Source organism: Marmota monax, unplaced genomic scaffold, assembly GCF_021218885.2.
Source record: "Marmota monax isolate L192 unplaced genomic scaffold, Marmota_monax_Labrador192_F-V1.1 WCK01_AAM20220418_F8-fsc00019, whole genome shotgun sequence".
In the NCBI taxonomy this organism is placed as follows: domain Eukaryota; kingdom Metazoa; phylum Chordata; class Mammalia; order Rodentia; family Sciuridae; genus Marmota; species Marmota monax.
In genome coordinates, this window is record NW_026695242.1 from 475,580 (window position 1) to 503,259 (window position 27,680).

Genomic DNA, 27,680 nt, shown 5'->3' on the forward strand with positions numbered 1-27,680 from the left:
GCAAGGCGCCTGGCGCGTGGGTGCTCCCACGTGGGGCTGCCCTTGGCCCAGCCTCTGCCCGCCAGCGTCCCCCTGGCTCCTGGAAGCACAGCTGCCTCAGGATAGAGGGACTTCTATGAACAGAGCTGTGCCCTTCGAGAGGGCAGCAGCGGTCCTGGCTTCTGCCTCCCCGGGGCGGGCCTCCTCTAGTATGTGCCCCTCGAAGGCCATGGAGGGCCTTGGTCTCCGTGTGGAAAGCTGCACACATCAGCTCCCCACTGCTAACCAAGTTGTTCCATTTACTTGCGTGCTGTCACACCCAATTAGCAGGGTCACCTGCCACTGCACGCTGCTCTCAGAGCTGCCTGCTGGCTCACAGGTGGCCAAGCACCCCTGGGTCTCTGAGTTCACGAGTGACCTCTGAGGACCATCTTGGGCTCAGTCTTGTTCTGGAGCCTGAGCACCCGCCGCTGGGGACCCTTGCCTTCAGCCTGGATGGCTGGCTCCGCTGTGGCGCATCTGGCGGGTGCAGCCAACGTCAGGCGTTCCCTTGGCTGGATTCTGTGCATAGCTCTGTAGCCTTGCCTGAGCCCCCTCCTCCCTCCGTGTCTTTGTCAACTATGAGGTCACTGAGTTGCACGGAGAGACTGCATGACTTGGGGACTCATGCAGAACGCACCTCGCCCAAACTCCCAACACAGCCATTGAGCCACGCAGCCCTGGGGACATGGCTGGGTTTCAGAGTCCTCATCTGTAAAGTGGGGTGGTGACACCCTGTGGGGTTGCTGTAGAATTTAGAAATGCTATGTGTAGCCAGGCCTGGTGGCACACACTTGTAACCCCAGTGACTTGGGAGGCTGAGGCAGAAGGATGGCAAGTTCAAGGCCAGCCTGGACAACTTAGCAAGATCTTGTTTATAAAAAAAAAAAAAAAATTAACAAGGGCTGGGGATGCTGTTCAGTAGTAGAGCATCCTGGGTTCAAACCCCAGTACCAAAAAGAAAAAAAAGAAGGAAGGAAGACAGACAGACAGACAGACTGGCTGGTTGTGCGTAAGGAGCTCATTAAGGAGCAGGTGCCACGGCTGCGGTCCATGGCCTCTCACTAATCTTTCTTGTTCCTCTGCAGAGTTCCTCAAGTACGGAAACAGCCTACTGCTTATCCTTGGAATCCTTAAGACTGGCACAAAGGGGGTTCCCACAGGAAATTGCTGGTGGGCAGTCAACTGTCCAAAGGATGGCCCACCTGCTGAGCAGACAGAAACCTGGCCACTTCACAAGGGGACCCCAGGAGCACGGGGTAGGGAAGAGGCTGTCAAGGGCAAGTGTGGCCAGCTATGATGGCCCTGGAGGTGTATATTGAGTCACAAGCAGAGGCCCTCAGACTGGTTGGTGCTGGACATCAGTGCCCTGTCCCCCACGAAAGAGTTGATCGATCGGTCTCCACATATTCTCTGAAGGCTTGGGTGACACCTCCTGGCTGCTCAGTCTATGGGGTGAGAGTAGGGCACACCAATGCCTGGACCAGGGCTGCCTACCCAAGAAATGATGGATTCATTTTCTCATCAACCTAGTCACTCACTAGTCCATTTGGGAATCAAACGATCCTTCTATCCATACAGTGCATTCACGTATCCATCCATCCATCTATCCATCCATCCATCCAAAATGAATCAATTCATCCATCCATCTATCCACTTGCCCATCCACCCATTCATCCATTCACTACTTTATCTGTCTCTCACCCATTCATTCATTTATCCGCATATCTACTTATTCCTCTAGAAGTCAATTGTCCAGCCATCCACTCATCCATCATCTATACCCGCCTGCCCATCCCTCTAACTACCTATGTGTATGTCCATCTATTCCTTTATGCATTCATCTGTTGGTCCACCTGTCCCAGGCACCTAACCAAAATACTTGGGTCCCACCCTGGGCTGGGTACAAGGTTAGATTCTGCAGGCTTAGAGATAAATGTAGCACATCTGCCCCCAGAAACTCAGTCTGGTGGGGAGCCCTGATGCATGCCACAGGACCTAGAACTTGAAGGAGAAAAGGAAGGATGGGTTGAGGCTGTAGGTGGGTGTGCAGGTACTTAGAAGAGAGCCTGGGAGTTGGGGAGGCCACTGAGCAGGGCTCTTTGCCTGGATCCCAGCTGCCTGGGAGCTGTGAGAGGGGCACCTTATAGAGAGGGAGCTCTGTTCCTCCCAGCACTGAGCAGCTGAGAAGGGGGCTGGAGGCCTGCGGAGAAGTCGGCCACAAGAGGCTGGGAGTGGCGAGTTAGTGATGGCTAGAACCAGGTTGAGTGGGGTGAGAAGGCTCTGCTGGGAGGTGAGGCAGAGCAGGAGGCTGTGTGTCCCCTGATGTGAGCCATAGCCCTTGCTAGCCCAAGGTTCTTCCAGCCTATGCGTCTGTCACCCTCAGCAGAGAGCTTCTCTTTCTCTTCAGATTAGGTTACGGGATGCCTGAGGATCAATGGTCTCCAGCCAGCAGCCACCCTCTGTGGGGCAGCCAGACACCAGACCTGAGCTGTGTCTGATGGAGGAGTAAGAGAAGGGGTATGGAGGACATCAGTGGCTCTGTGTGATCCAGGGGCATCTGGATAACTGCTTGCACTCCCAAGCGTACCTCTATCTGTCCCAAATGCAGGGCCCTCTGAGCCGCATGCGTGTGCAAGGACAGCCGGGGTGGAGTGGGGGTGCAGCTGGGGCTCCAGCCCTCAGTGCTGAGCATACATTGGCTAGGACACCCTTTTACAGACGAGGTAAGGCAACGTATCAACTGAATCAAGGCCTTGCAGCTTCTAAGTTTGGACGCAGGCTTGCTGACTTGAAAATCTGAGCTGTGTGTACCCAGCTACGGGGTGAGAGTAGGGCACAGATACGAGGGGGCAGCTCCAGAGAAGGGCCAAGGGAGTGAAGGGCACCCTGACTCCTGGCGGCACAGAGCTGGACAGGGGAGCTGTGTGCCTGGTGCGCGGAGGAACTCAGGAAGAGGAGGCAGGGCTATTGGGGGTGGGGTCACTGCCAGCCAAGCCCTGGGCAGGAGAAACTGGGTCAGAGGCAGTGCTGGGAAAGAGCCCTGTGAGTCTGATGGGGGAGACGGGCAGGGGGGCACATGGTCTGGATTCTACCCCGTGACCACAAACAGAGGCGTTTGGAAGACTGTCCGGCTGGGTTCAGTCTGTAACAAGTCTCCAGTTTGCTCTCCAACCTGCACAGGCTGCAGAGATTGCTCTGTTAGGTACTAAAGAGAGGACACCTCCCTCATTCCTGCTGAGTAGCCACAGTTCACTGGCTGGGATCCTGGGAGCAGCTCCATGGGGCCCTGGATCGTAGGGAAGGAAGGCAGGACACTGTTTCCTGAGGCCAGCGGCCTACGGCCTACGCTGGTTCCCTGAGCTTCCTGCCGAGCCTGCCTGCCAGGGGACTGTGCCCCGGCAACCACCTGCCTGAGATTCCGAGAACAACAGTCACAGCTGCCATTAGCTCGTCACCTGCCGTCTGCCAAGGTTAGGTTGTGTGTTGTCACCCACAGTACTGTCGTTGCCATAGCGTTGAGTGAGGTGGGCCTTGCAGGCCCCATCTGACATACAGGGAAACTGAGGCTCAGAAATAAAGTGGGTGGACTGAGGTTGCCCTATGGGGAGCAGGGAGGTGGATTCCGCCTACTCTGGAAGCCATGACCCTTCCTCCCAACTCTCCCGGGTCTGTGTAGGGAAGCTGCCCACTCCTGGTCACCTCTGGGGGCACCCATGAAGGGTACCCCACCTTCCAACAATCCAGACCAGGGACACTCCTGGGTAAACTGCCTCTTGCTTGGTGAGAACAATGAGCAGATGGGGAACTGGCCACCTTCCAGCACCAGTGGGGTCCAGTTTGGAGCTGGGTGACTTCTGTCCACTTCTCTCTGTGCCTATTTCCTTTTCTGTAAAATGATGGCGTTTCCCAGGACCTTTCCTCCTCTTGTAACCTTGATTAGCAAGCAGCGGGAGCAGAGGGGCAGAAAGCTTAGGTCTGGGGAGAAAGGCGATAGAATGAGTGGGGGTCATCACAATGTAGGGCATCCTCACTGCAGCCCAGAGAAGGCAGGACACTGGCTTAAAATCACACTGCTGGGAAGATAAAAGGCAGTATTGGCATTCAAACCCAGGAGGGAGTAATTCCAGCGTCAGGCTGGTCTGTACCAGCTGCCAGCAGCGCTGTCACTAGCTGGATGTCGGGAGCTGGGGCGGCTGTTCCAGGCCCACCATTCCTGCCTCCTAGCCCACAGCTCCTCCGGGCCTGGCCACACCCACCTGCTTGATGCACTGCAGCCGGTCATTGGTCTGCTGGATGTGCCTGTCCATGGAGTTCATCCTGGCCGCTTCGCTGGGCTCTACCCGAGAGCCATGAACGTGGTCCAGCCTGTGAAGAGAGGGAGAGAGGATGTCACTGGGGTGTCACCAGGCCTGTCAACCGGCATCCGTCCCCCAGTCCACCCTGCCCCCCACCAGCCCTGACACTTTGGGGTTCCAGGGCCCTTTCCAGCCTGTGGTGGCCTCTTTCCAAGCTGGCGCGCACCCCCTGGGCTGAGGGCAGGAGGTGGTCCTGGCTACTCTCCGGGGGTAGCTTGTGTGAGCACTGGGCAGGCAGAGCCACCAGGAGATGAGAAACTGCATGGGAGGGGGCACTCATTTTTGTACATGTGTGTGTGGGGCGGGGTTGGTTGTGGGGAGACAGCAACCCCACCCCCAGAGTCCTGGTTCAAGGCTAGTCCACTTGACATGGCTGTGTGGGGGGTGCACCTGTGTGAACGAGGGGACCTTCCTGTATGACAAGCTTCATGGCACGCGGGCTATAGTGTAGCTCTCCTGTCACCGATGCCACATGCCCTCCTCAGATCCCTCTGGCTTTGGAGTTCTTCATGCTTATAAGCCACTCACAGTCGGACGGTTCCATCTACCCCACTTTGCTGTCCTGGCCAAGAAGGAGGGCAGGAGTTAGCACCGTGCCCATTTTCTAGACAAGAAAACTGAGGCTCAGAGAGAAGAAGGGAGCCACTGGGGTCATGGGGTGTCCTGGCTCCCACACAGGAACCAGGGCTCCTGGTGCCAGCAGGTGGCCACATCTACTGCACAGGGCAGAGTGGCTGTAGATTCCCTTCCTGAATCTGGGGGACCAGGGACATGGACAGGATGCCTACCGAGCCTGGCCTTATCTCCCACCCCACCACACTGCCCTGCAGAAGGCCTCTCATCTCCAGCCATGTCACAAATAACCCTTTTACCAGGCACTCTCTGCATGCTGGATACCCACGTTCTCCCCTTTAGAGGTTCTACAGGGGAGGAAACTGAGTCCCAAGACCTGCCAAGTCTGCACGGCTAGAAGAAGTGTGGGCTGCGTCGGCCTGCTCTGCCCTGGCTCTTTCCCTACAGCCTCAGCATATTTGTTGAGGGGCTGTCACCTCTTTCTGGCCCCAGCCTTAGAGAGAAAGCCCTGCTCCTTCCCTAAGGAGCCTTTCACCCTGTGGCTCCTGAAAAGGCAAACATTTGCACAATTCAAAAACCAGGACATCCACAGGGGTGTCCAGGGACAAGTCCTGGCTCTGTCCCCAGCCCCAGGGGCCTTTCCTGGGAGAACCTGAGTAGCGTCCTGTAGAAGCAAATACTTATATGTGTACTGTCCTTGCACGTCTTTTTCAAAACATACACAGCAGCTCTCTGCCCCGTCTGGACCTTGCTTTTTCCCCGTTAATGGCAGATCTCAGAGCTTCTTCTCCATCGAGACAGAAAGAGCCTTTTCATTTTTTTTTTTAATGGTGGCACAGTGTTCCAAGCACAGGAAGCATTTACCAACTAACATCGGAGTGAGTGTCTACACCGGTCAGGGGCTGTCCCACTGCCCTACGTCCTGACCAGGCCCCTGTACTCAGGAGGCTACCTCGGCCACCCGGCATGAGGGAACCGGGAGCCATTCATCATTCATCAGCCATTCATCAGAACGACCTTTCATAGTGACACCTCGCCCAGGTGTGGGTGTTCTTGGAAGTGAAGGGGCCGGGTCATTTGGACATTTGTATTTATTTATTTGGTATTAGGAACTGAACCCAGGAGCACTTTACCACTGAGTTATATCCACAGTTATTATTATTATTATTTTTTAAATTTTCAGACAGGTTCTTGTAGGTTGCCAAGGCCAGCCTTGAACTACAGATCCTCTTGAACTAGAGAGCCTCCAGAGTAACAGGGATTATAGGCGTATGCCAAGGCACCCAGACGGACATTTTATTTTTAATAAGTGCTTGATCATGGAATTCTCTGGAAAGAAAGTGAAAGTGGGGGTTGTTTTCTCTGCCAACCACCCCCACATTCACAGTACCTGTCACATCTTGCACATACTCCCTGACACCTAGCTCCATATCCACCATGTATCTACCTCAGCAGCCATCTGTCATTTGTGCATCTGTCCACTCCCCCAGGTACCCATCCCAGCACCCACCCCTAGTTGGAACTTGCTCCCCTGCAACTGCCTCTACCCCCAGTAAACACTCTGTGATGACTCTGAGGAGCCAGGTCCTATGTTGGGCTGCTCCTATGAATAGTCTGGGGCTGGCACAGGCCCTGGCACACCCAGACACTGCCCTACACTCTGCAGATGAGGAAACTGAGGCTCAGAGTTGAAAGCAGATTTGGTAAGAGTCAGCTCCAGAATCCCAGCTTCCCATTACCACCTAAGCTCTTGAACAGTGACTGGGGAGGGGCCAGGGACCCTGCTGGGGGCTGCCATGGTGTTGCTGGGGAAGACAGGTTTGGTTCCCCTTGTTGCCCCCGAGGTCCCCCGACCATGTACCACCTGCGTGTACTTGCACTGCGCCTCAGCCAGCATTCACATGGCAAAGTTTTCTGGAGCCAGGGCCAACCTTGGGGAATAGGGGCACGAGAGGACCTGGAGCAGAAGTAAGCTCAGATGACCTTCCATAGGCTGCCTCGGTTCCTGCTGCCAGACCCCATCTGAGTCCAAGGGACATGAGTGAACAACGCCAGCCAAGACAAAGGGTCTATGGTGACTACGCAGCCAGCAGGGGGTGCTGTTGACAAACCTAAGTGCCCAGAGGGCTGGAAACCAGCACCCTAAAGGTTCCAGGGCTCTGTGTCCCCCCATCCACCCTCCCCCACCCCAGGGAGCACCCAGATGTCCCTAGTCACTACAGGCTTCGTGCAGCCTTGTCTAGCTTCTAGGCCTTGGTGTCTCCATCTTGTAGGACAGGAGAGCATGAAGGGAGAATTAGGTGGTCTCATCAAGTTCTGCCCTAAGGAGGAACTTCCCAGGGTGGGCGTGGCATTTAATAAATGCTTATTTAATAGCTGACAGCTTCTGGAAGCTGGGAGTGCTCAGCCCACCCAGGGGTGCCCCAAGCAGACATCAGGAGCTCAGACCTCCCTAGCTGGCAATCTCAGGGTGCTAAGGCTGCTCTTCCCTGTTAGGCCACAGTGGAGTGGAAGGGATTGGGGGCAGGTCTCACTTTAGGGAGCAAACAGCAAAGCCAGAGACAGAACTGTCAAGTTCAGGCAGGTCTTCATGCAGCTCTTAGGCAGCTGTCTGGAGCCTGGTGGCTGGACTGGATCAGTGGATTCAAAGATCGCAGGAAATCAATGGCGAAGGTACTTGGAGTACTCCCCCCCCCCCCCAACAACATTTCAGCTGGTTTTATCTTAGGGAGCCTGAGACCCACAGGTAGTTTTTTCAAGGTCACATGGCACATCTGGGCTGGGTCCAAACCCCAGGGGGCTTTTCTCCTAGGCTATTGCTCCATTTTATGGGAATCAGATAGAACCTGCGAGGCCCAGGGGCGGGTAGGCAGCTGTCAGGAGAGACATCATAGATCACCGAGACAGGTGCGTGTCCTCTGTCTTGTAATCTACAAAAGGATGAATGTGTTGCTGAATTAAGGAGGGACCCACAGGTGAGGTGACATTGTTAAACTGCTGAGATCACTGGGATTATTAACACCAGGAATGGATGGCACAGGAGGCTCCTGTCCTCACAATAATGGGTATAAGGCCTTGAGAGCTAGGGTCCTCGGCATGAAGAGAAAGGGGTGAGCTGAATGAGGCACAAGAGATGTGGCTGGTGAGGGTGGACTGAAATCTTCCATTTGTTCTGCACCTGCTACCTGCTGGCATGAGGCCAGGTCCCAGGCACTGCTAATTTTCTTAATCCTTAAAAGGCTCAGAGAGGAGAAAGGACCTGCCCAAGGTCACACAGCCAGGAAACTCCTGGCCTAAGATTTAACCCTCTGCCTTTCTAATCATTAACGTGTTATCCTTCCCACTCCTCAAAGCCTGGTGGTCAGAGCCTCCTGCTTACCCCCACCTGAAGGGGTGACCCAGTCCTCAAAGAAGTCCTTCTTCCTCCCAACCCCCTTTAAACCTGGTTATGGTTCCAGGGTCTGAGCTTTGTGTTCCGACTGGCACAGGGAAGCAGGAGCTCCTGGCGGCCAGCAGAGGTCGCCCTCCGCCGTGGGACCCGGCTCAGGCTCCAAAGCTGCCTCTGCCTCAGGGGGCCTGGACTCTCTCAAATCTTTACAAGTCATTACAAATCTGTGGTGGCTGCAGCTCCAGCACCCACAGAGGCCTGGGCTCCCACCTGACAGGTCGCTGTTGGCTTGCCCAGGCCGTAGCCCTTCCTAGTGGCTCTCTGCCTCTGGATGGGCGGTCACACCCACCCCGCTCAGGGACCTGCATCTCTCCCGTCTGAGCAGCACCTGTCTGCCAGCAAAACTTGTCTGCAGACAGAGCTAGCCAATCTTCAGGTGGGAGAAGCCTGCTCTCCCACCCTCTTGCTGGGTGCACGCGCAAGAAGCTGAACGTCAGTTTCCCTGTCTGTAAAGCAGAGTGTCGGGCTAGTTAGCCTTTGGGGGCCCATAAAACTCCAGCATCTGAGGATTCCTGTGCAGGAACTCGGGTTGTTTGGGACAGTTCTCCCCAGGAGTAGAAAACTTGGCTTTGAAACTGCAAATCCTGTCCCAAGGCAGGTCCTGGAGAGCCCTCTAGCCTGGGGCCTGCAGAGAGGCCTCCTTCTGGGGTGGCCCAGGGCCACAGAAGCTGCCCCTTTGAGGCTATGTGCCTTATGGAAGGTTTCAGAAGGTGACATGGGGGTCAGCTTGGTCTTCCCAACTCCCAGGGGCCGTCTCACGGGGCTTCCATCTGTACTTCTCACCACCCAGTAAAGAGCAGGCTGAGTCCCCCCCACCCCCCGTCATGGTGCCCCTTGCAGAAGACACGGTAGGAGCAGCCACTGCACCTGTAGGGCTGCTTGCCCCGAGGGGCTGGGGTCCAGTCTCTCCCACACCCTCTGCAGCCAGGTGAGGGGCATAGGTAGAGAAAGGGAGAGGACAGAGGGGGTGCTGAGGGCCTGGCTGGGCTGGACCCCTCTGGCTGTTCTACATGGGGCTCTGGTTTGTCTCTGGACTGCCAAGATGGGGGAAGGCAAATGGTCCCCTATAGTGGGATTCTCTCTGGACACAGGGACGTGTGCTCTTATTGTCCCATGGTCATATGGAGCCCTAGAGGCAGCTCCAGAGGGTGGCAGGCTGACCTATGAATTCAAGTGTGTTTTATTCTCATTTTCAGGACTAAGTAGTTCATCTACACACCTGAGGCATCTGGGGGAGGAGCATTTGCATATCACAGGTGTGTACACAGGCACAGGCCTGCAGGCCCCTTTGCACACTTCAGAGCAGGTGTGTGCTCACACTGGATGCTGGTACAGATGTCCTTGGGCACACATGTCTTATACCAGCTTACACAGGCAAGTGGCATGTCCCCAAGGACCTATGTGAGCAACAGTGTGCAGAAATGATTAAATCACCTTGCATACTTGCAGCCTGGGTCCCCCAAGGTGAGCAGAGGCAGGGGTGGGAGGCTTCACCTAAAGCCTGACAGGGCAGGCCGTGCTTCAAGACATGACCATGACCAGCAAGCTGGGGAATGTCCACTGCTAGTTTAACAGAAGAACCTGAGGTCCAGGGAACCCATGTGGCCAGCCCCTTCACCAGCTTTAGACCTTGAAAGGGACAGACATGATGGACCCCAGGCTTGGCAGTGACCTACTACCCTGTGTGTGCCAGCACCATCAGGGTCCCCTTTGGCCTGGCCGTCACCTTCTGCCTCTCCCAGTTACAGCCCATGTTCCCCTGGGACCACCCACTGCCTCCTAGGCTGAGCTCTGATGGCCATGCCTCCAAGTCTTTGCACTGAGGCCCCTCAGCCCAGAATGCCCTTCCCCTCCATCCATCAGGGCCTGGCCCAACTGTCACCCCTTGCAGAGGGGCTCACTTCCACTCCTATTCCCTTAGCTTTATGTCATGCATCCCCGTGCCAGTGGCCCTAGATCAGTGTTTCTTTGTACCTGTCTCCCCATCGCCTGGGATGTCCTCCAGTTGTGGAGTCCAGATTCTAGCACCGGTACCCAGTGGGGGACTATTAGATGGATGAACAGATGGGTGGATGCACTGTCATCCTCAGGTGTGCACAGGATCCAGGGTGGCAAGAGCTGAAAGCCTAGTGTCCCAGCTCTGATCAGAGGATCCTGAGACTGGAGAGACATCAGCCACCCAGACCAGGGTTCCCAGATAGTAATGCCCATACTACCAGGGGGACCGGGTATACTTTGGGTGGTCTGTAGACAAACCTAAGAAATTTTCATGAGGTCTTTAGACCAGGAAAATGATCACAGGTGAGTTCATGAATATTATTGAGGTCAAAGTTAGATTAGATAGTGATGGCCAGCCTACGTGGAACATTACAGAGAGGGGTGAAAGTGACCAAGATCAGGAAGCTCTGCTGTAGACCAACGGCCTCATCATCTTAGAGGAAAGGAGTAGAAGCCCAGGAGGTGCAGGAGCTGTCTGGGATCACCCAACGGGGATGCTGCACGGCCAGTCCTTGGTGGTCTGCACAGGCACATGCCTGGAGGCAGAGGAGGAGTGAGGTGGGGAGCAAAGACAGTGGGTGAGAGTGACTTTGACCTTGGGGCTCTACCCTAGGGAAGTCAGGAGGAGGACAGAGGGAGAGGAGACAAAAAGGGAAAAGAGGGGGGAGCAGCAGTACCAGGCGGCTGCAGGGGCCGCTGTTCCCCACTCCAGGCCTGCAGCCTTGCACAGGGTGGGGCCCCCTAGGCGGGGTCCCTAGAGCCAGACCCTCTGGCAGTGAGGTTGTGGGAGGCCATTTCACCTCTTTGATCCCATGTCCTCAACTGTCAGCAGGAAAGAGACCTGCTCCTTTTCCTACCGAGCTGAGAAGCTGAGTAGGTGACATCACTCAGGGACAGTGTTCTGGGTTTGGATCATGGATCTTCCAAATCCAGCCCCTCCTTCTTCAGCCTGAGCAGCGCCTCTGTGCCAAGTCTGGTGGGCCCCACACGACTTGGCCACTTGGTCCGGATGATTTTCTCACACACTTGAGGCTTCTGTAAGGGTGGATCCTCTCCCATGACCCAATCTCACAACACCCACCCTAGTCCACACACACCCTCTTCCACTGCTGGTTAATGGATGAGAAAGCGTAGCCTCGGCATTTCAGAGTGGGGGCTTCCCCAGGGCAGGCCCCACGCAACTATGCCTGACAACTTGTCCTGGACACAGATGTTCATCTAGAGGGAGCAATGACGTAGTGGGGGACACTCATCAATGCCACACTGATTAAGGCACAGCCTCTGTCCTACCCCACACTGGGCTGGGAATCCAGCTGCATTCGGGTGTGCCCTGTCCTCTGGGCACATGATGCCACAGCAGATCCGGGCCAAGCCCTCCTGCCATCCCTCTGGCCATGCTCCAAGTCCCCAACCTCAACTTCCCCTGGCAGCTCTCCCCACATCTCTGAGCAAGTCCCCTGCATTTCTTTCATCCCTAAAGTTGTGCTCCTATTTTATTCTTCCTTAGAGTGGAAAGAGAAACCCAACAACTATTGAACCTATATGTGCCAGACACTAGGTCCTCTACGCCTCTCACGACTCTACTGTGATGTTCGGATTACTATTGCCATGCTATAGACGAAGAAACTGAGGCTCAGAGAGGTCCAATGTCTTGCGTAAGACCACTCCACTGAGATGTGGCAGTGCCAGAATCAAACCCTGGTTTGATGACAGAGCCCATGTTTGGCGTATCACACTCTCCGTGGGAACATAGCAGGTTTTCCTCAACTGGACACTTCCTTCCTTGGCCCCAACTGAGTGTGAGGATGGTGACAGCTGTTGCTGTGGAGGGCTGAGGATGGTACAGAGTCCGGGACATATAGGCCTGAGGGACAAGTCCAGTGCTGGGCATGGGCCACAAGCCTCTCCCAGGGTGATAGTGCCTGACCGACTCCTGTCCCTCCATCCTTCTTCCTGACCTCATGCAGCGACTCTGACCTGGCTCTGCCTCCAGGCTCTTACCTGCCATCGGAGACTCAGCTCTCCCCATGCAGTGGGGGAGGGGGTGTGGGGGAGAGGTACTCAAGTGTGCCTGGGAGATGTGGGTAGCCGTGGGGCTGGACGTGGAGGAAGGGCCTTCTGAAACACCTGCAGATGCTCCTAAGCTCTAGCTCTGGGAACAAGGAGGTGCTCTGGACTGTCCCTTCCTTCCTCCAGCTCCCAAGCCTCCAAATCCACCCCCATGGCATTCTGGAGCTCCAGACTGGCAGGGCCAGCAGCATACCCCAGGGAGAGGCAGACATGGCTGGACAAGCCCTTAAGGACCCCCTGGCACAGGGCTATGGAGCCCCCCCCCAAACCAAGGCCATTAACATGGCCAATCAGTCATCGCTCTCTTCCCAAAACGTCCAGACATGCCCAGTCCATCCTCCACGTACCTCTCATCCAGCCACGCTAAACCACCTGGGCCCTGGCGATGGAGACACCAGGTGGCCCACCTTTCAAAGAGTGAACAGAGACCTGGAGAGGCGAGGCTGAGCTAGGGGCCACCAGGCAGGCTTTGTGATCTTTCTGGAAACTGGAAGTCAGAGTCAGGCTCTTCCCAAGTCAAGGGCCCCATGGACAGACATGCGCCAAGCAGCCATGCTTCAAGCAACATCACACCACGGTCTCACGCTGGCCTGTATTTTTCCATCTTGCAGATGAAAACATCGAGGCTCAGCACGGCTCACGGGAGGCGTGCCCCCCGCCCCCCCAGCAGCTGCCCCTCCTGGGTCTGTGCTTTTATTTTACTAACCGGGCACGCCTTCTCCTTCAGTTAGTGACTATTAACTGTCAGTAGGTTTTTAAAAAGTTTCTCAAAAGCTTAAAAAAAATTAGAGAAATGAATAAAAAGGAGCCATTCATTTGAGCTAAAAGAGGTAGATGGGAAGAGACAAGGAACGAGCCCCGGCTTAGATTTAGAAGGAATCTGGGGATGCGCTGGGGCCCATTTAAACACTTATGAATGAGGAAACTGAGGCCCGGATGAGAGTGTGTAGGGGACGAACAGAGTCACGAAGGACCCTGGGGGTCCCACATCCAGACCTTGGGAGCCCCAGCTGCCCTGAGCTTCTGGGCTCTCTCCTTGTGTCAACCACATCCAGGCCGGCCCCCTACCAGGCCAGGCTTGTGCAGTCTACAGAGAGCTCAGACGGGGTGTCCTGGGAGCTCCCAGCCACCCCAGGGGGGGCTTGGCGGGACTGGGTGACGTGCCAGGGGTGATAAGAATGGGGACTCCATGCCCACTAGGAAGCACCTGAGCTCTGTTTTCTAGAGCCCCATGTGCCCCAGGGCTCCAGGTGGACTGTTGCAGCATCCCTGGGTATGAGGGTTCACCTGGGCTGAGGCTGCCACACTATCTCCTTGAGACCCCTTTCTCTCCAAAAGGTGCTTGTCATGTGGGGTGGATCCAGCCAGGGCTGGTCCCCATCATGTGGCCTGGCTTCTTGTCTGTGCTCAAGGAGTCTCAGGGTATGAGGCTATTCAGGATGCCTGGTCTCAGACCAGGCAGCCTCCAGGGATAAGGTAAAGATGTCCAAGCCATCCAACCCACCTGCCAACAGCACCCACCACGGGGTTGGACCACAGAGGCCTGGGTTGGGCTGGGGGCACCCACAAGCTTCTGGAGGAGGAGGGTAGGGCCAGGCCCTGAGGGCTGGGAAGGGGCAATAGGGGGACAGTGTGGCTAGGCAGAGGGCTAAGATGTGGGGATGGGCAGGGGAGACCTGAATTATTTTGGAAATAAAACCACATGCCCAGTTTCCTCTTGACCAGGCCTGGCTGGTCAGCCTGGCAGGGTGGCAGAGGGATCCTTCCTAAAGGAGAAGGTACTGAAAGGAAGCAAGACCCTCACAATGTATCCACTTTTTAATTAACTTGCCCTGCTGCCTTAAGTGATTCCCTGCTTACGCTGGTTCTTTAGAAAATTCCAAAGTGCTATTTCTGACCTGTGATTTACTATTGCCGAACGTCTCCATAAGCAGTGTTTTAGCTTAAGTGGCAGTTGCATATTAATTACAAAGTTAATTATGTGCTGTGTAATCATGCTGTAATTCATTAGTTTACTCTACACTCTGAGAGTCTCATGCTAATAGCAAGATCTGACAAGGTTTCAGGAATCAACAAAGATCCGCTAAAAATCCAGAAGAGGGCTGAAAAGGGCTGGGGGCCCTGAGGTACTTCCCGGGGACCTTGCCTCTCCCCAGAGCTGGTCTGTGCCCTGCTCGGAGCATCACGTGGACAGAGCACTGGACCCACAGCTGCCCAGGGCTCTGCACAGGCACCTCTCTCGGAGCACACACTGCTTCGAATTGCAACCCTGAGTCTACAGAAGACAGTGGAAAACGCAGCTGGCTCTTCTCCCCACCCCTCCCCCGTGGAAGAACAGGGACAGGAACAGAATTTGTTTAAAATTACTTACGGAACAGGGAGTCACTTTTAGGTGAAAAATTAACTGTTCAGATTGAAAAAAAAAAAAAAAGAAAAACAACCCATGGAACAGAGACCATGGGGGGCAGGCTGGGGAGGGGCCTGGAGGACTCAGGAACCAGACTGTGGTTCAGATAGGGAGGGGAGGGGCCTGCGGGGGTTTGGATCAAGGTCTTTCCATCTCTCTTTCCTCCTCTAGTGGATTCTCAGAAGCATTCAGGCATGCCCAAGGGGACCCTGGCCAGAGCCTTTCTGATTTCTTTCCTATTTTCTCTCCTAATAGCCATCCACAGGGCTTGGCTGTGCTCCTGACTCTTCTTCTTGGATGGTCCCAAAGGCTCCAGGAAGCCCAGGTTCCTGTCTGTGAGATGAGCGAGAGCTCCCACGTCCTGGCCTGGGGACCACATGATGGACAGGAACGAGATCCCCCAGCCCATCTCTTGCTGGGGTTGTTCCAGGTGATACTTTCCTAAAACCATCTCTCCCAGGCCCAGTGTTGTCAGCTGAGAAGAAGCTCCATGGTCTCCAAAGGCATTTAAAAGTCAACCTGAGAGAGACAGGCCCGCTCCACACACCCGCCCCTTGCCAATCTGCAGATCAGATTTCAAGTCCTGGTGGCAGGAGGGGGTACCAGGCCTGTGACCTCCCCCGGACATAGCGATCTGGTGGCTGAGACCCTCCGCTTTCCAAATATAAACCTGCCTGTTTATTTTTGCTGACAGCTGAACAAAAAAAAAAAAAAAAAAGATGTGGAAGTCCTTTCCCTTCTGGCTTCAGTCAACAAGAGGAGAAAGACTCAGAGCCCCAGCTGGCAGGGGAGGAAGATAAATAAGAAAAAACAAAACATGTCCTTGTGCTACAGTGGAATGTTTTTAAAAGAGGTGAAAAACACAAGGTCAGGGGCAGATTTCATTTTCTATCATTTCCACAGGCTCAAGGAGGGGGCAGGAGGCTGTCTACTGGATGGTTTCAGAGGAATCGGTTTCGGAGGGAACCTATTTTTGGGGGGAACACAGGGGCACCTTAACAGCCCAACCACTGTGGTTTCCTTTCCAGGGAACACACTGGTTTCTGTGGCAACGAAGAAATCCGGCCTCCAAAGTTCTGACGAGAGAGCCCAGGCTTGGCCTGGGATGCTCCTGACAATTATCCGTGCCAAGGCTTCACTGTCCAGCTCACCCAGGCAGAGAGCTGGGAGGGAGAGGTGCAAAAACGTCAGCTCTGCAAAAATATGGGCCCTGGTCCCTGCCTCCCTCCCCCCTCCCCGCATTGTGCAAGCAGCAACTCATCCCAGATTCATTGCTTTCCGGGCTTTATGGCTGAGCAGGTAAAAATGCCTGAAACAGCTTGGAAACCAGCCCATGTTTGACAGCACCCAGGACCCTGAGGAGGCTGTAAAGGCACTGGGGTGGGAGGCGATGGACCCGCAAGCGCTGGGCTTCCTGCAATAGCACACTTCAGCTGGCGTAGTGGGCACGGGGGACCCGGATCAGAACAGGGCAGGTCGGGTTTTCTAACGTCATCTTCCATCCACGTTCGCTCGGGGTTGTTCCAGAGGCGCCTTCTGGATTTAAAGCCCATCTTCCCAGAGAGAAATATTGAAACGTCTGGCCTGGGAGGATGCGGTGCCTGCGCATCAGGTGCGCGAGGGGAGAGGGGGGCGCGTGGGAGTGGAGAGAGGAGAGGAGGCAGACAGGGGCCGCGATTGCATTTGCAGAGCACTTATCCAGCTGCCGCCGGGAGCGGGGCTAAGTGCTCCATGTACATTATCTCATTTAACTTGCTCTCCAGCTGCCGGGTGAGGCAGACGCAATTATCCTTCACTGGAGGGAGTGGAGGGGTTAAGTGACCTGCCCAAGGCCACCCAGTAAGTGCATAGCAGAGCTATGAGTAACACCTGCTCATCTGCAATGCCCATTCTCACGCCCACGGTGCCTTGTGCATCAGGGACGGGAGAGGGGTAGGAGGGAGGCCATGTGGCTAGTGGTTTCTTCCCCTGTGGTGAAGGAGACAGAGGTTCCTGGAATTCGCCCCTCCCCAGAGCCTCCCCTCTCTTCTAAACACTCTGCACACTGTCCTCCCTCAGGAAGACAGGCCGCGGAGCAGAGCCACCTGGAGGCTCCAACCCAGAAGCTCCAGCCCCTGTACTCCACCTTGAGGCAGACATGTCCCTACTGGCTGACATGTCCCAGGTTCTCAGATCACATCCTTTATAAGCATTGTCTCCTTTAAGCGCAGAACAACCTTTGGATGTAGATAGTTAACAGTCCATTTCATAGCTTAGGGGCTGGAGGATCAGAGAGGGTCAGAAGCATGTTCAAGTTCACACAGCTAGCAAGCGGGCAGAGCTGGGGTTCAAGCCTTGCCCTGACACCAAACCCCAAGTATACTTTTAATTGATGATGAAAAGATGACAGGCAAGCCTTCCTGAGCTCTAACTATGTACTCTGCTCTGTTTGGGGCTTTTTGTTTTTGTTTTGGGGCACTGGGGATCAACCCAGGACCTCTCTTGTGGTAAACAAGTGCACTGCTACCAAGCTACCTGCCCAGCTGTTTTTATTTTTTATTTTGGGGTAGGGCCTTGCTAAGTTGCTGAGGGTGGTCTCAAACTTGCAATCCTCCTGTCTCAGCCTCCCGAGTACTGGATCATAGGAATATGCCACTGAGCCCTCTCCCCAATGTTTTAAGTACTATTCTCTGAATTATGTGCTTTCAATTGCCCCACTTCATGGATGGGAATCTGTGACACCAAGCTTTGAAAGCAACGTGGCCAAGGGCACAGTTACTAAGTTGCAGGTTCAAAGACTGAACCCAGCCAGGCTGTTCCCAAGCTCACACTGGTCACTCACAGGATGTGCCGTTTCTCCACCCACTTAGATTCTAGATGGTTCTGGGATCTTGCTAGAACAAGTAGCATTGCGGGGAGCTGGATCTTCCCAGCATGTGGCTCCTGAAGCTCCCCCCTCCTGCCCCGGGAACATGGAGCAGGGCCTGCACTGAGTGGCGCACGGCAGGTGCCTGTGAGTGGCTCTGAGCCTCAGGCCTGTGCCGCACTGGGGATGTGCGTGCAGCTGATTTATAACCCCAGAGAAAACAGAATTGCAAATCTCACCCACAAATCTTCCTTATCGAGGTACTCGCGACAGGCAGACACGCCATGAATTCCCCAGGACAGGCAGGCTGCCCCCGGCCTTGGCTCCCTCAGCCTCCCTGCTCCTCGGGGCCTGAAAGGGGACATGTGTTGGTCCTGCGAGGTCCCCCTGGCTGCCAGCAGCCTGGTCACTTACCCCCAGGGAGGGGTGGCTCCCCTAGGTGGGTCCTGAGGAACCTAGCCCAGGAGAGGCCCACGGGGCCCCATAACACCCACAGAACCGAGGAGGAGCAGGGCGAGAGTCTGTTTAACACTCCAGGCGGCGTGGGCTTTGCCTCCCTCCGTGTTTCAGGCTCATCTTCTGTCACTGTTGAGGCTCAGGGAAGCTGTGACGTGCCCACATCACGGCAGTCTGACTCTCAGAACCACTCCACCATGCTGCCTCAAATCCTCGCTTCTCAGGTCCTCAAGCCACGCAGGCTTGCTCAGGCCCTGGCCGGGGCCCACTGCGGCCCTCCCCTGCCCCACTAGGGTTGGGGTCACCTCATGGGCACTTAGCCCCACCCCAAGTTTCACAGAGGTGGACCACGGGGACACGTTTCCACCTCCTGCACATCCATAGCTGATGCTGCCACACTGTGAGTACGGCTCACAAGGGACCCTCCAAAGCCACCGTGATTGAGGAGCAGAAAAAGGAAGCACTCTCTACCCCCCACTCCCCTGCAGAGCCTGACCCAACAGCTGGGCCTCCTTGGAGGTCTATGATGACCTGGTCAATTCCCCTGCTGCCCCTGTCCCTGAGGATGGACTTAAGGAGAGCAAGGAAGAGGCTGTCCTATCAGTGGCAGTTGGTGGCAGGACGAAGGCCAGTCTTGGCTCTGCCCTAACCTGCTGTGTGGCCCAGGCCAATCTGCTGCCCTTTCTGAGCTTTGTCTTTTTTTCTGTCTGGAAAATGAGCTGGGTTTGCCCCAGGATCATTAGGACTATTAAATCGCAAGTATAAGAGAGGTCTTGACCTTCAGAAGAGGCTTACACACACACACACACACACACACACACAGACACACAGTTCCAGAACATCAGGTTACTGGAATTCCCATCCCAGCCCAAATAGCACCACGCATGAGCCCGCCCTTCCCGTGAGGTGTCTCTCTCTGGCCTGGCACCAGGGAGAGAGTCTCAGCTCCTCCTCCTCCAGCTCAGACTCCCTCAGCCCCAAACCTATAATCCCCAGCAGGGAAAATGACAGGCTTGCCCAGCAGCCGCCCTCGGCCAGTGGGTGGGGAGCTGGGCGGTGGCATGGTGGTGGCTGGGAGGCGGGCCCAGATCCTGCAGCTGCCGAGTCATGGGAGGTCAACAGTGGGGACCTAATGCCAAGGAGACTGTGGGCTGTGGGCAGAGGATGGATGAAGGAGGAGCGGAGGGTGGGCCTGAGACCCCTGGGCTGGCCCGAGGTCGACCTTCTGCAGGACAAAGCCCAGAGAGGGTCAGCAAAGGGTCGTTACTCCAGAACCAGGGCCTTGAGAAGGGAGTTCAGCCCGAGAGGCTGAAAGCACAGGGTCCCAGGGCCAGGCCCCTGGTCGTCCAGGTGTGAGTGGGGAAGTTACAAGTTCACCGAGCTCTCGCTCTGCCCCGGCCTCCCTGGACAGCCGGGGAATCTGCGTTTTAGAAATCGCCTCTGGCATCTGCTAGCAGCCAGCTGGCTGTTCGGGAACCCCTGGATCACCTCTGCTGTCCCCTTGGCACCCACCCCCACTTGGCAGGAGGGAAAGGCTACTACAGTGCCATTGGCACCCTGACCACGTCTGCCGCCCACTCACCACCTGTCTCCGCAGACGCACATGCCTGTTTGCGGGCAGGGCCATCTGATTGCTCCCGTTCACTAAGGCTCAGAGAGAAGTCAGGCCTGGCTTAGCTCCTGAGCACTCCTCCTGGTCCCTCCCCACAGAGATGGCCATCCATGGAGGAGCTCAAATCGGGGAGCTCTCGGCTCCTCTGGAGACCTGCTTTGGGAGGAAGCTGTAACCAGCCTCTGGAGGAGTTTTCTTCTGGATCCATGTGAATTCTTGGCCCATCTCGGGGGGTTCCAAAGGCCTGATCTACCATCTCCCACACACCGGGGCCTTGATCAAGTCATTTCCCTTCCATTAGCCTCAGTTTCCTCATCTAACGCAAACATGGGAGGAAGCTGGGCTTGGGGACGTGGGCTAGGGAGGGGAGAGAGGACGCTGGGTGAAGGGGTGACTGGAACAGAAGCTGGCAGTGTGAGAGCAGTTGGGACCTGTGCAGATGGGCAGGCCTGGACGATGCAGCAATTGAGTAGGCTCTGGGGCTGAGGTCAAGGTTGAGACTGGAGCTGGGGAGGCAATGAGTTTCTCTGACTGGCTCTTTCTGAAAGGGTTGTCTGTGGGCACTTGGTCCCTCTGCAAAGTGGTGTTTGGCAGTGGCCCCCAGTGTCTCTGGACCACATGGAGGGACTAGGCTACCTGCCCAGAGGAAGGTGGCAGTGCTTGTTGGTGCCCCTCTGGGCTCCAGCTGGGGCTCCTGCATCACCAGGGAGCTTGGAGCAGGAGGGAGGATGGGCTGGTGCAAAGGAAGCAGCCCAAGTCCTAAGTGGCAGGGCTGGGAATACCTGGACAGGACAGCTTACAAGGCAGAGAAGGCAGGCAGCACCCAGGGTCTGGGGAGAAAGGGACCATTTGAACATCTGGCCCAGGTCAAGGTCATGGGGGATGGCCTAGCTCAGGCCTAGAACTGAGGATACCCCTCTGGTGCCTCCTCCCCAGGCTGTGCCAGGCTGGGACTCTCTGTTGTCACTCCATTCTAGCCAGTCCATCCTCCCAGATGCTAGAATCCAGCCTCTCTTCAGAGGGTCCTGCAGGAGGACAGGGTCACTGGGATGACCCTGGTCCCAGCTGTGCTCAGATGTGTGCAGCCTGGCAGCCTTGGGCATTTCCTCCATCCACGTCCCTGGAGAGGCCAGTGGAACCCCAGGGCTGGTCTTTGCTGGGGAGTGGGCCCAATGACCCTCTCCTGGCTCCTACCTGTCCCCTCTTCCCTCACTCTCTCCATCTATCTTCCTGAGCTTCAGCATGGTGTGAGGCATGACCGACTCTACTCTTGACATCCCTCCAGGAAGGGGACAGATAGACAGGAGGTGGGACAGGTGGACGAGAGCCAGTCAGTGGAGGATGGTGCCTGTCTGCTATGTCCCTGCTGTCCCTCTTTGCCCAATGATGTGGATCGGAAGCGGGGCCCCTGAGAGAGGGCTGGTGGCACAAATGGCAATTGTTCCTGTGGCCTGCCTGCCCAGCGTGCCTGCTCACCCGCTGCCCGGTCCCCACTTGCCTTGCCCTTGCCAGCCCCTTCCCTGCCCCCTCGCCGGCCTGAGATGGCTGTCTCCATGGCAACCCTGCTCATTCAATCCGGGGATAATGAAGCCAATGTGTTTTTCATTTCCATGAGCTGGTGTGCCGAGCTGAGCGGAGAGAGGGGGCTTTCCCTTCTGGCCCCTCCTTCCTGTGGAAGAGACAGAGAGCAGGGCCTGACCAGCAGAGGGACAGACACTGGCTGGCAGGAAGGGGGTGAGACCTGGAGCCACCAAGCTCTCTGCCCACCATAGCTGGAATGGCAGGCCACCCTGCCAAGACTCAAGCCTCGAAGAGGTGGCTTGGTGCCACCAAGAACAAGTAGTGGTGCAGAAGCCAGGCAGATCTGGGCTCCATTTCTAGCTGTGTGCTTCTGGTCCACATTCTTTCCCGTTCTGGTCTCCCTTCAGTAGAATCAAGTTTACCGGGCACTTTTTGGGTCCTACCTGAGTGTTGGGCTTCCTGTTGTCCCCAGGGAGCCACAGCCTCTTCTCTTCTAGGAGCCCCCAGGTTAGTGGGAGGAGTTTGTACTTTCTCAGCTGGAAATTGAGGCCGGCAACTCTGACCTGCTGCTACCAGCAACAGCACAACTTTGAGTTACTGCTGGAGGGCACACAGTAGGTATTTAATAAACGGGAGTCTCCCTCTCTTCTTCATCCTGGGGCCCCTGGTCTGCAGCCCAGAGGCAACAGATGTTTAAGAAGTTTCCAAGTGTGAGTCAGCAGTCCCAGCGGCCCAGACACCTCTCCTTCCTCTTGGGTCTGGAAGGGACCTGCTCATTCTGCTAGAGGTGAAACTGAGGCCTGAGTGAGGCTGGACTTGGGGAGACCAGGCTCTACTGTGGCCCAGAATCCAGGGAACAGAGCTGTCTGGCAGCTCGGTGGCCCCGGGTGGCTGCCATCACATGCCTCCCCAGCCCCTCTCCAAGGGCAGAGAGCCAAAAGCACTCACGCAGAAAACCCGGGCCTATCTCCCCCACTGATTCAATCACCCTGGAGGCCAGCGGCCCTCTCTCCTGGCTGGGCCCACAGATGAGAGGGGGAAGGGAGAGGAAGTACAGGGAGCCAGTGGGGTGGGGGCAGGGAGGCCAGCATGGAAAAAGCAGAACCAGGCTTGAGAAATGAAGAAATAAACCTGCCAGGAGGGAGACAGCCTCAATCTGTCCTCCATAAAGCTGTCTTAGGGCCACCAAGGACGTTGGTGGGGTGGAGGGAGCTGGAGATGGCTCCTCCCGGGACCCCTGCCGCTCCCGCAGCCCAGCTGGGCTCCGAGCCCCGCCTGATGAGGAGGGCTGGCTGGTTGCAGGTCAAAGAGGGCAGGGGCATGGGGCAGCACTGGGCTCTGGTCAAGTAGATGCACCAACGCCAGCACACAGTAGGCCCTTGATATCCATTTACAGACCTACTAAGTGGAGGAGAACCTGCTGTGTCTGCAGCCAACCGGCAAGCAGGGCTTTGTCACAGGAGTCCATTCACCCCCTTCACAGACTGGCCAGAGTCTTGCAGAAAATCACAGCCACTTAGGTTCCGCAGCACGGGGGTCCAGGCCAAGCTGCCTTCACCTGGAACTGCATTGCAGGTTGGGGGCATCTCCCCACGGTGTCCCCAAAGGCATCCCATCACACCCAGACCAGCCCAGGGTAAGCTGATTGCAAAGGGGGACATTGCCCTGACCCCTCCACAGAGCCATTAAGAATCACATTTTCTAGGAACATTGAGTGACCCTGAAATCTGCTGGTGACTTAAGTTTGAAAAAGAAGGAAAGGAAATTACAAAGTGATGAGAAAGAAATACAGCGAACGACCCATCAGGATGACCTCTGGGGGGGAGGTTAGAGACAGCTTTATTTTTCATCTTTCACTTTTCTGGACTTCCTGGCTTCTACAACAAGCAGTATTACCAAGAAAAAAAAAAAAGAACATCATTAAAGTTACTTCTGCAACATATTACCCCTGTTATAGGACAAAGGCAAAGAAACTCCTGTTGAATAGGCAGCAACTTCACTGAAACAAAGAAGCCACACACGAGGACCTTCCTCAGTGGCCTGCAGACCCTGCGAGCATTCTTGGGGCAGGACGGAGAGGACCAGGTCTGCCCACACCTTGCTGTAGGATTCTGGGCAGGTCGTGAGTCTGTTGGCAAGGCCTCAGAGATCCAGAGACTTCACAGCGGGAGGACCAAGGTGTGGACATGCTTGCATTAAGCTTGTATGATATCAGGGACTGGGGGACACAGGGCTCCTCTGATGAGAAGGGACTGTCTGGGGCCGAGGGGCAGCTGAGGTGCCTCCAAAGGCAGGGCGGGCCAGGGGGCAGGGCGGAGAGGCTGGCGGGCAGCTCCAGGAGGGGAGGGGCGGCCTCATCCCCTGTTGACAGTGGAAACACAGACTTGAAAAGGTTTCACTTTTCCACTGTTTTTGTGGCGGTGCTGTGGGGAGTTAGGGCTTCCTGAGAGCGAGGCCAGCTTTCCAAGGCCACACGGAGTCCAGCCCTGAGCTGGCCTCCAACAGGAAACATCGTGTTTTCGATTTACAGGTCCATGCCAGGCGCTGCGAGCAGGCCGCATGCTCCGTCAGCCTGACTGTGTGTGGAGAGCAACTCCAGGCCCTGCCGCAGTGGAGAGCTGCACAGGGACCTCGGGGATCCTCAGGGGCCCTGGCTCCCAGACAGCTTCACCACAGGTGCCCGGCACAATCTGAACGCTTTTGTTTGTTTTGGGGGTACTGGGAGTGCGGATGCTAAGCAAGCGCTCTACCACTGAACTACATCCCCAGCTCTTTTTATTTTTTTATTTTGAGACAGGGTTTTGCCAAGTTGGCCAGGCTGGCCTTGACCTTGTGATCCTCCTGCCTCAGCCTCCTGAGCAGCTGGGATTATAGGCATGCACCACCGGTGCTTAGCTGATTCATATGGTTTTGTTAGCAGCAGATGCACTCAAGATGCCCACTGCACAAACTCCACTCCCTGTGCTCCTGGCTCCCACATCAGCCAGTCCTGCCCTTCAAGGACAAATTGGGAAACAGGCCCACAAAAAGAAAAGGCTTCGCAATAGCACCAGGTTATGAGCAAAGAAAGCATGCACTCAACTCAGATTAGCAATGTCCAACCAGGTCGCCTGGCAAAGTGTGACTGTCCCACCTCCTATGAGTGACAGCAAAGACAGCTGATCTCCACTACCACAGGGCAGGCAGTGAATGCTCATAGAGGCCGTAGGACATGCTTGAGCTGTCTGTCCTTTACATCTCACAGCTGAGGAAACTGAGGCCCAGGGGAGTTAGGATACCTGCCCAAGTTCACGAGGCTGGGTAACCCCAGAGCTGGGGGTCTCAGCAGAATATGCCAAGCTGCCCTTCCCTGCCCTGCCCCGCGCTGCTCTGAGCCCTGCTGCTTGCTGTCTGGGGCTACCCTTGCTCAGTCTGTCCAAAAGCCTCCCTATAAGCAGGCCCTGCTGGCCCCTTCCATGCCCAGGTGCTTCTGGGAAATTCCCGAGAAGGAGCGATGCTTGCAGCAGGGGTGTCCGTTCACGAGCCAGTGGGCACAGAATGCCACAGGCTACGCAGGTGGGCAGGAGGCTGTGCCCCGGCACACAGGAGCATCTCAGGCTAACTGCCCCCACCTCGGGGTCCCAGCTCCATGATCTGGGAAAGGGACCAGCTGGGCTGTTGGCAAGGCCTCAGAGATCCAGAGACTCTGCTTCTCTTCTCCTTGCTGGACTTCCAGTTCCATAACACAGGGACCTCATCTTTTGTTTACTGTGGTGTCTCAAACACTTGAAGGCTGGTATATAGTAGGTACTAAATAAACACTAGCTGAACGACTAAGGGGGAGTATGGGCAGGAGCCTCTGCTCCCTCGGCGGGTTTGACGAGGCCTGGGAGCTTTTCCCACTGTCTGTGTATCTATGAAGTTTGCAGAGGAGAGGAGGCACAGTCCCGGCCTTCAGTCTCCTGTAGTCGGTGCCTTGGTGCGGCTGCCCCATCCCACTCCACCGCGGTGGCTTCCAGCCCTGGCCCGGCAGCACAGTGCGCTCCCTATACCCTGCTTCTTACTTTCTGGGACTCCTGAGCGCCAACTCTAGAGAGACAAAGAACACATTTTCAGGGAATATAATCTCTTTCTTGTTTGCTTTTTTTCACAAACTGTCCCTTCTCTGCCTCTTCCCATCCAGGGCACTCATGCTCCCAGATGGGAGCCACTTTCCAGACCAGGTGATGGCCAGGATCACATGGGCCCCCCAGGATTTCTGGGCCAGGGAGGTCTGCTGCAGACAAGTACCGAGCCCGTTTGGCACGGGGAACCCTGCGGCCAGTGAGTGGGTGCTCCAGACTCTGGTTTGGATTTTGAAGGCCACACTTTGAAGACTCTGCTCCAAAGGAGAATCTCAATGTGAGCAGTCATTGCGGTCAGCAGCCAGGGGAACAGAACCACTGTCCTGAAGGCATTTGGGCTCTGTGCTCTGACACGGGGTTTCAAGGAAAGGCCGGTGAGAAATGGCGCAGTGTCCTCTTGCAGATCAAAACCTTGGCTGGCTCCTCACTGCCCACAAAACAGAGGTACAGCTCATCTGTGGGCCAGGTCCCCTGCCCGCCCTCCTACTCACATTCTGGAGGCAAAAAAATGGGTGCCAGGGATTGGCCTGCCACTGTCTTGCTTCACTCTCTTTCCTGTTTGTCCCAGCGTTTGCCTGTCCTCTCTGCGGGAGCTGCATGTCCTGGGCAGCCCTGGAGCTCACCCCACCCTGGCTCAGCGCGTAGAGTACACTGAGAACATATCCTCTCCCAGTGGGTGCAGCAAAGGGCGCCAAGCCACTGCCTGATGGGCCGGGCCTGACCCACGCCTGGCTGGGCAATCTGACTCCTACAGGACCATCCACTGGACCTGGGATGGCACCTACTGTGTGTCTAGCCCTCCCAGCTCCTGGTATGGAGGCTCTATTCTTGTTTTCTGAGGGTGAGGAAGAGTCTCTGGGAGCTCGGGGGATCTGAAGGTGACAGACCAGGTCCACTGGAGATAAGCCTCTGATGTACCCTCCAAGCAGCCTCCTCTGCTCTTCCTGGTTGGCAGGGGGGTCTCTGCCCCTGAGGGCTCGGGCTTGAAAGTCATGCTTTCAAGTTCTGGCTCCACCTCCTACGGGCACGTTACTTCACTTCCCTGTTCGTCAGTTCACTCATTTCCTGAACAGACTCCTGTGAAGGTTAAATTAGATGATGCATATAGAGAAACTGGAGCCAATGCTAATTAGTGCACCTACCATTTAGATTTTCCCAACCCACAGCCCATACTCTCACATGGTCCCGTGTGGCAGTATTATACAGTGATGAACAGCAAGGACTAGGTCTTAAACCCTGGCTTGGTGGCCTTGGGCAAGTCACTTGCTCTTTCTTTCTCTGTTGATGGAGATATGTTCTTAAAATTTTTCTTATTACTCTTGGAGAAACTCTTTCCCCCTCTAACACCTTCCCAGAAACAAAATAGCAGATTGTCTTGGCACCTAGACATCTGGGTGCCCTCGGACCCTTTGCCCCTTTACTGTTCTCCAGGCATTGTCCCTTCCCAGGGAGCTCCTCAACCCAGAGCTTCTCTGATGGAGCCAGGTTGGCCCTGCTCCAGGGAACCCAGACTCAGGCAGCAGGATGATGGGATCTTGGATCAGCTCATTCTTCAAGTGAAGCTGGCAGATTTGGGAAAATCATGTCGTACTGAGATCAAGCGCCTTTCATTCCTGCTGAGTCCCCCTCTGACTCACTGCCCCCTCCGCTGGTTGGCCCCACGCTCATTACCATTTAAACACCTGAATTATCACACTGTCCAGCACCAAAAGCTGGCAGATAATTTACTTCTGTTACAAAAGGCGGATTCAGGGGAAGGCCCATTCTTTCAGTGCTGGCCTCCATCTCTCCCGCGGAGGGGGAAGGCATGGGAAGGGCCTGTGCAGGTATCGATAACGGGAGACATTCAACAATATTTTCTTGAGAGTTTGTGTCTTTCTCCTCTTTTCCAAAAACATGCTATGTGGGTCCTTGCGTTGCACGCGTTGACTGTGAACATTGGATAGTAAGACCCCAGGTGAGGTGGGAGCAGACGGAGTCAGAGGATGTGCCTTCCCTTCCCACTCCTGCCACCTGGAGGCCCCAGCTCCTTCCTAACTTCCCTCGGCCTCAGTTTCCTCATTGGTGAGAAGGAGATGACTGGGCTGGGGTTATAGCTCAGTGGTAGAGTGCTCGCCTAGCATGCATGAGGCACTGGGTTCGATCCTCAGCACCACATTAAAAAAAAAAAAAGATATTGTGTCCACCTAAAAAAAACCTTTTTAATAAATATTAAAAAAAAAAAGGAGATGACTGGTCTTTTTCTCCTTGGGTGCTGTCAAGATGGGGCAC

The 27,680-nt window shown here is 55.6% G+C and overlaps 1 protein-coding gene across 3 annotated transcripts in view; it reads right to left on the minus strand.

Annotated features, from left to right (window-relative positions):
* The window catches only part of Zmiz1 (zinc finger MIZ-type containing 1), a 219,394-nt gene that overhangs the window by 99,601 nt on the left and 92,113 nt on the right, over positions 1 to 27,680 (minus strand). For all 3 annotated transcript variants that reach the window (XM_046419961.2, XM_046419960.2, XM_046419962.2), the window contains exon 5: positions 4,278 to 4,386. In XM_046419961.2, the coding sequence (XP_046275917.1) occupies positions 4,278 to 4,337 (60 nt within the window). In that variant the 5' untranslated portion in view covers positions 4,338 to 4,386. The remainder of the gene's footprint in view (positions 1 to 4,277; positions 4,387 to 27,680) is intronic.